Source organism: Rattus rattus, chromosome 8, assembly GCF_011064425.1.
Source record: "Rattus rattus isolate New Zealand chromosome 8, Rrattus_CSIRO_v1, whole genome shotgun sequence".
In the NCBI taxonomy this organism is placed as follows: domain Eukaryota; kingdom Metazoa; phylum Chordata; class Mammalia; order Rodentia; family Muridae; genus Rattus; species Rattus rattus.
The window spans coordinates 111,153,638-111,165,457 of NC_046161.1; the positions used below are offsets into that span (position 1 = coordinate 111,153,638).

The window sequence follows — 11,820 nt, forward strand, 5'->3', positions numbered from 1 at the left end:
ATTGTCCCACAGAATCCATTGGGGCTGGGAACTGTCAATGATAGGAAGACCAGAGCACAGAACAGCCAGAGGACACTGTCGGTGCCCCATGCCCACACTGACAAATGGAGGTCCCTCCGAGATTTGAACTCGGATCACTGGATTCAAAGTCCAAAGTGCTAACCGCACGGACAGGGCACTGCGTTTTTTGTTTTTTTTGTTTTTTTTTTTTTAATTTTGTTTATCTTTGATTTTTTTTGTCTTTTCCTTTTAAGTTTTTTAAGACTTTTAATAATTATTTTATTATTTTGGTTTTTTTTTTTTTTTTTTTTTTTTTGCTTTGGGAGGAGGACAAAAGGAGCTTCTGTCCAGGCTTGCTTGTGTACTGTGCGTGCGTGCGAGTGCACATACACGTATACACACGTACACACACATACATTTGCAGACAGCAGTAGCAGTCCAGTTGTGGTGGGAGACAGTGACTTTAGTGACAGATCGGATGGAGGTCTGAGGGCAACCTACCATCTGGGACTGCATTTGAATGGAGCAGGGCTTGGGTTTCCAGAGAGTTAAGGGAGAATGGTCTGGGGGGTGCCAGCTAGGACCACGGAATATGTGTGCAGTGCGGCAAATGACATGGGCTTCTGGGAAACAGATGTGTCCTGTGATCTGGGTATGTTACAGTGGCGTGTGCTTTCCCTGGGACAGGATGGAGAGTCCATGTCTGCCTGTGAGGAGATTACTGGGGTACTCACAGTCATGCTAATGTTGAGCTGAGCAGTCAGCAGACACGTGGTGTTGAGTTTCAGCACTAAAGAGAACTATAACTGGAAACGACCCTACCACTGAAGATGTTTAGGGCTTTGGGGAAGAACTACATTTTTAGAATGAGAGGTGTTCAGAAGTTTTTTTGTTTTTTGTTTTTTGTTTTTTAAGATTGTTTAAATTGTGTATGCATGAGTGTTTTGCCTTCATGAATTTGTGTGTCTGGTACCTACAGAGGTCAGAAGAGGTAATCAGATGCCACGGAACTGAAATTATGGATGGTTCTGAGCCACCGTCTAGGTGCTGGGAATTGAACTTGGGTCTTCTGCAAGAATAAGTGTTCTTAACCACTGAGCCACCCTTCCAGCCTAGAAGTATTAAGGCGGCCAGGAGAGGGAAGCTCTGAGTCGTTCTGTGAGCCAGCTGCTGTCTAAAGAGGCTCAGCTTGTTAAGCAAGCTCTTCTAACGTGCTTCCTGGCTGCTCTCCCCTTGTTTTGATGGTGCTTCCAGGTGTGTCAGGGGAGCTCGGTATCAGGAAAGTTCAATTATAGCCACACCTCTAGAAAAGATTATTTTCAGTTTAAAAAAAGATGAAGTTTTACATGTATGAGCATTGCCTGCACCGTGTCTGTGCCTTTGCCAGGGAGATAAGAAGAGGCACCAGACCCTGGACCTGGGTAAGTGGATGCCCGTGAGACTGATGGCCGCTGGCACCTGCACCCATTTTCTCTACAGGAGCAGCAAGTGCTCTTAACCACGAGCCATCCTCTAACTCACTAATTTAAACGTTTACTAGCAGGTAGTTATTTAAAAGCCTTAGAATAAAAGTTGGCTATGTTCTTTTTGAAGTATACTATAGAATTATTTAAGCAAATGTGAAATTTGGAAGAATGCAGTGACAGCCAGTCGGTCCCCTACTTCATCCTAACCATTATGCTTTCTTTTCTTATGCAGGCATGCAAAGTGGAAGATTTGGGCAAAGTGGACTTCGAAGATGAAATTAAGAAAAGATTTAAAATGGTGTATGTTCCAAATTGGTTCTCAGTAGACCTAAAAACAGGGGTGAGTTAGGCAATCAGTATTTATGTGATTTTGGATAATTGAAGATTCCCTCAATGTCCTAATTATTCTTAAGGAGTTTGCTGTTTTAAAATGTGTGCATTTGCTTGCCCCGTCTGTCTTAATATGCTGTCATGTAAGCCTGATTCTCGAGTAGAGCAAGCCGAAGCTGAATCCCAAGAGGCTTAGCCTTACATGGATGCTGCCGGGTCAGGTGCTGGAGAGGAGGGAGGGAGAGCAAGCTGCTAGCACTGCGTGTCCCTCCCCCCAACAGATGCTGACCATTACTCTGGATGAAAGCGACTGCTTCGCTGCCTGGGTTTCTGCGAAAGATGCTGGCTTCAGCAGTCCCGATGGGTCAGACCCAAAACGTGAGTTAAGTGTCTTCGATTGAAGAAGGTGGCTGGTCATCTTTGTAAGCGTCCCCCACACCATGACTCTTACTGTCATTTGTTTGTTTGTTTTGCTTCAAGACAGGGTTTCTCTGTGTAGCTGTGTAGCCCTAGCTATCCTGGAACTCACTCTGTAAACCAGCTGGCCTGGAACTCAGAGATCCGCCTGCCTCTGCCTCTAGTGCTGAGATTACAGACATGCATCTCCACTGCCCAAGCACATCGTGACACTGCATGTCACTCAGCACGCTTCTGAGAACTTGGTGTGTAACAATCCAACACGTACAAATACAAGGTTGCTGGCTTTGGGGAGAGTACCTATATCAATAGCAAACTGTTTTTGGTTTAAAGAATAGCTTCAACCAGACATGGCGGCTCAGGCTTCTGATCCCAGCCCTTAGGAGGCTTAGGTTGGATAGCGGCCTTGAGGTCCAGGGCAGCCTTGCTGCGATGTAAACCCCCCCGTCTCCACAAAAAGGACAGAGAAGGGTGACTGCTGAATAGCAGGGTAGTGTTTTCTCTGCAACTTCGATTCTGAGATCAAGCACTGAGACCTGCTTGTCTCTGGTCTTGGGGTTGAAGCCTAAGGATGTGTCTTAGTTAGGGTTTCATTGAGGTGAAGAGACCACATCAGCTCTTACAATTGGGTCAGGCTTACAGTTTCAGAGGCTTCGTCCATTATCGTATCAGGAAGGATGCCAGCGTGCAGGCAGGCACGGTACTAGAGGAATGGAGAGTTCTACATCTTCATCCACAGGCAGCAAGGAGAGACCGTGTGTGTCACACTGGGTGTAGCTTTTGCATAGGAAGTGTCAAAGCCTACCTCTACAGTGATGTACTTCTTCTAACAAGCCACACCTCCTACTAGTGCCACACTATTGGCCGGTGTTCAAATACATGGTGGGGGGATTCCTATTCAAATCACCACAGCATGTGTACCCCAGCATGGTAGCACATGCCTCTAATCCCTGTACTTGGGAGTAGGAAGAAAGAAGATGAATCAAAGACCAGGCTGAATCACAAAGAAAAAAGAAAGTCATAACAGTTTGAAAAGTGCTGATTCAAAAGCCACCAAACCTGTGTATGTAGCTTCTGTAAGGTGCTCACACGTAATCCCCATCCTGAGAAGCACCTCTGCCTTCTTTTTTTTTTTTTAAAGATTTATTTATTATAGATGAGTACTCTGTAGCTCTCTTCAGACACACCAGAAGAGGGCATCAGATCTTATTACAGATGGTTGTGAGCCACCATGTGGTTGCTGGGATTTGGACTCAGGACCTCTGGAAGAGCAGCCGGTGCTCTTAACCTCTGAGCCATCTCTCCAGCCCACACCTCTGCCTTCAAGTGTCCATAACTGCCCTGTTTGTACCCTGCCCTGCTGGATAATTTTGCTTCTCAAGAAAAGATGCAGCATGAGAACATTGACAGCTTCTGTCTTAGGTTAGAGCTAACAAACTGTCTCCGTTTCTCCTCTCACCCACAGTGAACTTAGGAGGACTTCTACTACAGGCCCTCCTGGAGTACTGGCCCAGAACACATGTGACTCCCATGGACGAGGAGGAGAATGAAGTGAACCATGGTTAGTATGTGTGTTTGTTCAGAAAAGTGACAGTTGTGTGGGCCAAGGGGTACTTACTGTAGTGTGCAGAAGTCTGACACAGCTGTGGTGTGCCCAGTTAATTGTTCTTTCCTGCATCTGAATGAGGGTATCCAGTATTGCAAAGGATGAGGCCACTTTGGATGTGGCTCTCAGATAAAAGAAGCCCCATGTGTGATATTCAAAAGTCACCTGTTTATGGGTGGTCATAGATCCTCCCAAGGGCTAGGTGGCCCCATTGTGCTCAGGTTCAGGGAGCTGAGGACTGGGAGGGGCTGTGTGTCAGCTCAGGCACTGGGTCAACTACATTTATTTCTTGTACTAAAGCCCTCCTTTGGGGGCTCTTTTGGGGGCTGTGTCTCACTGTGAGCAGTGCACTGGACTTCTGATGAGACTCTCTGCTCTTACATATTAAATACCATTCTTTTTTCAAGAATTCTTACTTGTTCTAAACCGTTATTATTTTTTAATATTAAAACATTTTATGTTTATGCCAGTTAAGTGGGGTGCATGTGAAAGCCAGACAGGGACATCAGATCTCCTGGACTGAACTCGGGTCCTCTGAAGAGCCCTCAGTCCTCCGTTCCGGCTTCCTCCACCCAGCTTTCTTTTTTTTTTTTTTTTTTTTTCTCTTTTTTTTTTTTCTTTTTTTCGGAGCTGGGGACCGACCCCAGGGCCTTGCCCTTGCTAGGCAAGCGCTCTACCACTGAGCTAAATCCCCAATCCCTCCACCCAGCTTTCTAATGCTGACCAAGGAGCAGGGTTTTGATTTAAATGTTTCTTTAGATTTGTTCATTTTTATTTGATGTATATCAGTTTTCCTGTGTGTATATAAGGGCAACACTTAGGGGCCTAGTGCCCATGGAGGCTGGAAAGGGTGTTGGATACCCTGGAACTAGGGTTAGAGATGGTTGTAAGCCACTTTGTAGTACTGGGAACTAAACCTTGGTCCTCTAGAAGAGCAGCCAGTGCTCTAACCACTGAACCATCAGTCCAGCCCCAGGATTTTTTATTTTTAAAATGTTGGAATGTTTACAGCCTTTGTGGTCAGTATTCAGAAGCTTTGGTCCCAACATTAACAGCCTGCCTATCTTTCCAGTGAGTGGGGAACAGGAGAGCCGAGTCCAGAAAGGAAATGGCTATTTCCAGGTGCCCCCCCACACCCCCGTGATCTTTGGAGAAGCTGGAGGTCGCACACTTTTCAGGTATGGATAAGAAAGACTAGAACCCTGCCTAAGAAAGGCCTTGCTTAATAAACCAACCCTCTTGATAGGAAATGCTGCCCAGACAGACACGTCATCTCCTTGAGATACTTAATGCCTGGTGCAGTGAATGTTAGTAACGAAGGGCCAAGGTGAGATTCACACGCACACGCACACACACGTGCGCACGCACACAGATACCCTGCCCCATCCCAGATGCCTGCCTCTCTTACTTTGCCAGTGTGGCTAACTGCCAGAGGCAGGAATCAAATGGCATCAGAGCAGTCCCTGGTCATGGGAGACTGGGCCAGGCAAGAGGGTGAGGCTGCTCCTGCAAACTGTTGTGCTCTATACTGGCTCAGCCTGGAGTGAGGGAGATGCTCTCTGGCCCTCCAGGGAAGGGAAGGCTTCAGGCAAGCCCTGAAGGAGCAGGGAAGTGTTGCAGCATCACTGGGTGTGGGAAGTGAGGGTGATGCCTGCCTTTCCCCTGAGCACAGACTTTCTTCTGTTGTGATCTTCGGAGCGAGGTAACCAAACTGCAGCCCTCACTGCAGCTGAAGTCTGGGCCATGCCTGGCCCTGGCTAGGCCCTTGGCTGAGTGTTTCTTGTAGTGACCCAGGACTCAGAAGCAGCTTGATCGGGCCCAAGTCTCCCTACTCCCCCATCACCTCTGCTGTCCTCAGTGAGCGCTGTGAGGGCTCCTCTGCTGTCCCCCTGCTTGTCATGACACTGACCACCTGATGGATTGTGTCTAGGCTGCTCTGCCGGGACTCCGGGGGCGAGACCGAGGCAATGCTTCTCAATGAGACCGTGCCACAATGGGTGATCGATATCACTGTGGATGTAAGTGTCCTTCACTCCCGCTTTGCCCTTTGCTTTCCCTGGACCATGACATTAAGTCTTACACTGTGACAAAAGTCACCGGCTAAGTAGAATCCTCTCTGCGTTCCTGAAGTTCCAAAGTTGTAGACACATCTGATAGTTATTTACATATCAACTTTTATCTTTGTCTGGTTTCAGTCAGAACAATAATGTATGCTTATTCTATAACGTAATCAGTGCCCACCTCTTCCCATCCACCCTCTTCACCCTTCCCAGCCCTCTTCTCAGAGGGGGAACCCAATAGGAGGTCACCTACACGAGCACTTACTATTGTGTGCAGATATAAGTGTGGAGTTCATTTAATTTTGCACAAAATCTCTTACGGTGTTCTGCAACCTCTTTTTTTTTTTTTTACTTAAAAATATGTCTTGGACATCTGTTCAGACCTGTGCTCAGGGACTGTTCCCTTTTAAGGACTACACCTTATTCCGTTGTGTAAATGATCAGCCCCTTCTTAATGGGCCCAGGTAGTTTCCAGTGTTTGCATTTGCAAACAGTGCTTCCTGAACGTCTTTGTACATGTGTCTCTGTGTACTTTTTAGGGTAAATTCTTACAGTGAAATTGCTGGATCAAAGGGTCTGACATTTTAAATCTGGATAGATATGCGAATTGCCCTTTCACAAAGGCAGTGTGCTCTGCACCAACAGTGTATGGACACCTGATTGTCACAGCCATACCGACACCAGACACTTGCCCTTTGCTGAGCCGTCAGCAAATACTGTGCGGTGTTTCAGTGTGGATGTGTCCTTATTCATGGTGAGGTCAGGAGTCTTTTCACACTGACCGTTTCTCTCTGTGACCTGCCTGTCTGTGTCCTTTGCCACTTCTCTAACTGGGTCATCATCGCACTCACTCACTCACAGGTGATCTTCTGTTGCCAATTAACCTGACTCCTCTCTGCCTTCATTAAACGTTTACTTTGTTCAAGGTTCTCTCCCAGGGGAAACCTTAACTTTTGTATAATCAGATTGAGGTTTTGTAGCTCTGGTTCCATGTTTTGTTGGATATCTCCCAATTCAGAGTGTCCTCGCTACGCTCTGCACCTTGTCGTTTACTGTCCGCCTCGTAACTGTTATTCAGTCTTCTGTTGGCTGTGAGATGACATTCTAACTTTTCCCAGAGAACTAAGCTGTGTACCAGTGTAGTCTGTAGGGGTCTATCCTGTCTACTATTTGAATTCTACACTGTCTGTATAGTGCATTCCTGCAGACAGGACTTTCTTGACTGTTCGTATACCCCTAAAGCCATAGAAAAAGGATTTAATTTCCTGAAACTTTAGAAAATGTGTTTTCTACCCCAGATACACCCCAAGAACTTAGAACCAGTGTGACTGACACTTGTTGGTCTTCCTGTGGTCTTCCTGTGCAGACTCCCATAATCCACTGCTTCTTTTGAGTGTAGAACTCATCTGGTGCATTAGTGAGTGACCCAATGACTTGGGCTATGCTCCAAGAAAAGCTGGCTGGACCATTTCAGCCATCAGTTGAGAATGGGTAATGTTTTCAGGGTAGACTCCCCCTATCAGAGGACGAGACAGATGGCAGAAGGCCGGTGGCCTCTCCACTGGATGATGGGCCCACCAGTACCCAAGTGTCTGCTCAGAAGTGAATGTTCTGGGGCTTTCTCAAAACACTTAAACTTATGTTGGGGCCGTTAGTCATAGCCCTGATATTTTGATATATGGAGCTTTAAAAATGTGTTTTCCTGTAATGCCTTGAATGATATTTTCAGAAGAGCCATGCCACTGTTTCTGACACTAATACTACATATAGTTTGTCTTCATCTATTTTTATTATAAACTAAACATCATACTTGCTGAGAAATTTTCTCTTAAGGCATACTTCTATTGGTAACTTACTATAAATTGCATTAAAAGTCATTTTTATTGTTAAAATGGTTATTTGTAAATTGTTCTCCTGTTGACAGCATTTTAGTTTTATCAGCTAACAGAAACTATTATACCTCTTAAACTTTTAATATTTCAGAAAAATATGCCCAAATTCAACAAAATTCCTTTCTACCTCCAACCTCATGCATCTTCAGGAGCAAAAACTTTAAAAAAGTAAGTACCTATTGGGCTTCCTTACTCGGGTCGCCTCGGAGTCCTCTGCCCTTTAGCTCGCTTCATAATATGGGAGGCAGGTGCTAGGTTGAAGGCTGATTGCTATGGACTTTGTCTCCTGTCAAAATTTAGTTTAACCCACAGTTGCTGGCACATGCCTTTTACATCTCTGGAGGCAGAGGCAGAGGCTGAGGCAGAGGGAGGCCGAGGCCAGCCAAGACTCCATAGCAAGACCAAGTAGCCAAGTGAGATGGTACACACCTCAAATCCCAGTTCTTACGAGGTGAATAGAGGAGGATCTGGAATCTTTAAACCAAACCGTTCCATTGAGGACAAAACCTGTGTATAGTGGCTGATTTTATAGACACTTAGGAAAGGACGAGAGTGGGAGCTGACCAGCTCTGAACAGAGCCTTCTAGAAGGATAAGGACAAGGATCTCACCTGAAACACATGAGTGGGTAGAGTGCCCAAAGACAGACTTCCCAGACAGGCGCTTGCTCAAGACACATGGGAGTCAGGGGCTTCGTGTCCCGGGATTCAATGCCAGGTCACAGAGCATGCAGTAACCACTAGAAATTCCTGATAGGTAGACGTGCTTCAAAGAGAAGCTTACAGCAGAGAATTTGGAGTCTGAAACATGATCAGTATATATGGCTAGCGAGTGAAATCAACAAGCCTGTTAAAACTGTCACAGGGATTCCCAAGTTCACACAGAGGACGAGTTCCCACTGGCCCAGCAAACACGTGGAGTGACCTCTGTGCGACTGAAGTGCAGTGCTCCACCCGCACGCACCTCTGCCTGCCCCACCACCACTTCCACATGCACGCACTGGATCCCTCTGCAAGCCACAGACACCACTCCCAGTGGATTTTACGACTCCACTTTCAGATCCGTGAAGAGTTTAAGCTGTTGCTATGAGATGGTAGTTTACTGATATCAGAGACAAGGGCTTGGAAGTGAGGGACTTCAGTTGTATAATGCGGGGTGTGTGGTCTGGAGCACGCTGTGGCTTAATGTCTAGCCTGAGGCGTTGTCTCCTAGTTGAAGGCACAGCAGTAGGAGATAACACTGGGCCCTTGGTAGTTAATTGGTGGGTCTGCCCAGGCTTCAGGAGAGGACTTGGAGGTACAATGCAAGCGGCTGTTGTGTGTGCATAAGCCCTCAATGGTACCACAGTAACTCTCCTGACAGCTCTCAAGTGAATCGGAGCAATGATTGATTGATTTCAGATGTCTGTGCGATGTTTATCTTGAGATGTTGACACAAATGAAAAATATAGATTTTTCATGATGTCAAAACATTTCATCTTTTCTAGAGACAGACTGTCTGCCAGTGACATGCTGCAGGTCCGGAAGGTGATGGAACACGTCTACGAGAAGATTATCAACCTGGATAACGAGTCCCAAACCACCAGCTCTTCTAATAATGAAAAACCAGAGCAGGAGAAGGAGGAGGACATTGCTGTGTTGGCAGAGGAGAAAATTGAGCTTCTGTGCCAGGACCAGGTGAGTGGACCTGAAGAGCATGACTTGGTCCCCCTGCAGAGGCACCGTAAAGTCACAGCCTGTGCGCTTAGCAGTCTCAAGCTGGTGGCCTCTGAGGCGTCTGCGTCCGAGGCTGGGAAGAGGTCTGTGTCTCTTGGAAAGGTCCTTCAGCACACCTGAAGCTCCTCTTCACCTGGGGGAGGCGCTCAGGAAGAGGACACAGATTTCCAGGTGCCCACAGTAGGGCTGTGCGAGTAAATGGGGCAGGGTCACCTTGACTTACAGGGCGGTATCTGTCACAGTAAAGAATTTGAGTGGAGGTGGGTGGAGAAGAGATGGATTAGGGCCAGCACACGCGCACTGTGGTCAGGCAGGGCTGAGCGGGTGCTGCTGGTGAGCAGAGCGTTTCAGACTCCATGTGTGGAAGCAAACATCAGGCTCTGGGCACAGTGGGGGCCAGCTGGGCCCCTGGCAGTCTCTGGTTAAGGACGTCTTTGGCTATCAGTGATGTTGACTTCTCAATGCACTTCGGCTCTTCAGGTTTTGGACCCCAATATGGACCTTCGGACAGTAAAGCACTTCATATGGAAGAGTGGTGGGGACCTCACCCTCCATTACCGTCAGAAGTCCACGTGAAGAGTGGGCCCATGCTCCTGGGTTCTTTACCAACCACCTTCCTCTGTGGCCCCAAGAGTAGTCCTAGGAAGCCCACCACGTCCTACGGGAACAAGACCTCCAACCGGCCAATGGAGATGTAATATAGAAACCAGGCTCCACGCATAGATTAAGGTGTCCCCAGGGACTCGAGTGCAAAGACAGAAAAGCCCTGGCACTGTTCTGGGAGATGCAGAGAATCTACAACAGGCAGTGCAGACTTCGCTGACTCCTTGTGAAGGACCCACCTTTGTCTCTTAGCACTTGTTAGAGAACATCAGCGGGGCCACATCTGTTCGCCCTGGTTCCGTTTCAAACCCACAAGTTCTGCAGCTTTTCCAAGTACATTCCACTCATGCAGTACCTATGAAGGCTTTTTCCAAATTTGTCATTACAAAAATTAAGTTGTTTTCACCATATGAGAGTTATTTTTAATGGAAATCACTGTTGCACAATCCAAGAGCCAGCCTATTTCCTAAAAAATGACCACGCTGGGCTACTTCTGAAATACCGCATCTCAGCCACACTCTCGTAGGAAGACCTTCCGCAACTCCAGGGACCTTGGACCTGCAGGCAGTAACAGCCGGTGTGTGTTGCGCAGTGCTGCCCCATAGTGCCCTGGCTGTACGATAGCCCAAGATAGCCCAAGCCGCTGTGGCCACTCCTTCCTTCCGCCAGCACCGCCTTCCTCACAGGCAGAGCCAGCGAGAACCACAGCTTCCTGCTCTGGGTGAGCAGCCTGCCGACTGTCAGGACTTAAGACCATGCTGAAGTTTGAGTTTCATTCAAATGCTGAAGTTTTGTGTTACTAGAGTAAAAAGATCTCACAGTGAGCTGGTTTGATATTTATATTGTGGTCCATGTTTGTTTTTCCAGTTTTATACACGGGCTTTTGTTACGCCTTCGTCCAGGTCTTTCCGCTGTCTTTCTAACAGTCAAAAGCTTTCATAGACTCACTTGGATCTTGTACAGAATATTTAACTTATTGGGGATAAACACTTCAACTTTTGGCAAAAGATCCTTTGGATTCTTCCCTTGGTCATTTACATCCAGACAGATGAAACTGCAGATGAAACTTTGAGCACAGCGGAAGCACACGTGCCTTGGGAGGGCAGCGTACACCGTCCAGCTGTCCGTGCCTTGTGTGTGGTCTGTCCCCGCAGGAGCAGGGTGAGGGGGCCTGGGGAAGGGTTTTTCCTCGTCTCTACATCTTCACAGGTTCTACTGGAGACAGCTGAAGGGCCCAGATCCATCCCTTACAAACCAAGGCACTAATCCGTACAACTACAGAGCAGGGCCCCTCACGATAACTGTGGGAACACACATGCCATGGCTTCCACACCCTCCAGTGAGCAAGGACATCCCAGGGGTTAAACCGTTCTCCCTCCCCAGAGCAGCCAGCTTCTTTTTTTTACAGAAGTTCTTTCTATCTGTGTTGGACAACAGTGCACTTTTGGTGCATATTTTTTAGTGATAGCTGTAAGCGAAAAGCCAGGGGTGGGTGGGGTGTTTGCAGGAGGGGCCTCTGCACTAAGAGTAGGTTTTGCTGGTTGGCTCAGGCAGTACTGATCCACAGGCAGTTGTGCCCCTGTGGAGAGTTTACCCCCAGCATGGTTGTACTTCTTTCCCCTCTTGTCAAAAATCAGTAATAAGTTTCCAGAAAATTGGACAGTCTGCAATGCCAAAAGGGTCAGAGTCTGTATTTCAAGTCGTATAGAATAAAGCTTTAGTTACAAACATC

The 11,820-nt window shown here is 47.2% G+C and overlaps 1 protein-coding gene across 1 annotated transcript in view; it reads left to right on the forward strand.

Annotated features, from left to right (window-relative positions):
- Nucleotides 1-11,818, forward strand: part of Wdr48 (WD repeat domain 48) — a 32,610-nt gene extending 20,792 nt beyond the window's left edge. Inside the window, exons 12-19 of the mRNA XM_032911136.1 lie at nt 1,699-1,806; nt 2,078-2,174; nt 3,679-3,774; nt 4,892-4,997; nt 5,750-5,837; nt 7,863-7,939; nt 9,257-9,446; nt 9,966-11,818. Coding sequence (XP_032767027.1) covers nt 1,699-1,806; nt 2,078-2,174; nt 3,679-3,774; nt 4,892-4,997; nt 5,750-5,837; nt 7,863-7,939; nt 9,257-9,446; nt 9,966-10,061 — 858 coding nt within the window. The 3' untranslated portion in view covers nt 10,062-11,818. The remainder of the gene's footprint in view (nt 1-1,698; nt 1,807-2,077; nt 2,175-3,678; nt 3,775-4,891; nt 4,998-5,749; nt 5,838-7,862; nt 7,940-9,256; nt 9,447-9,965) is intronic.
- The last annotated feature ends 2 nt before the right edge of the window (nt 11,819-11,820 follow it).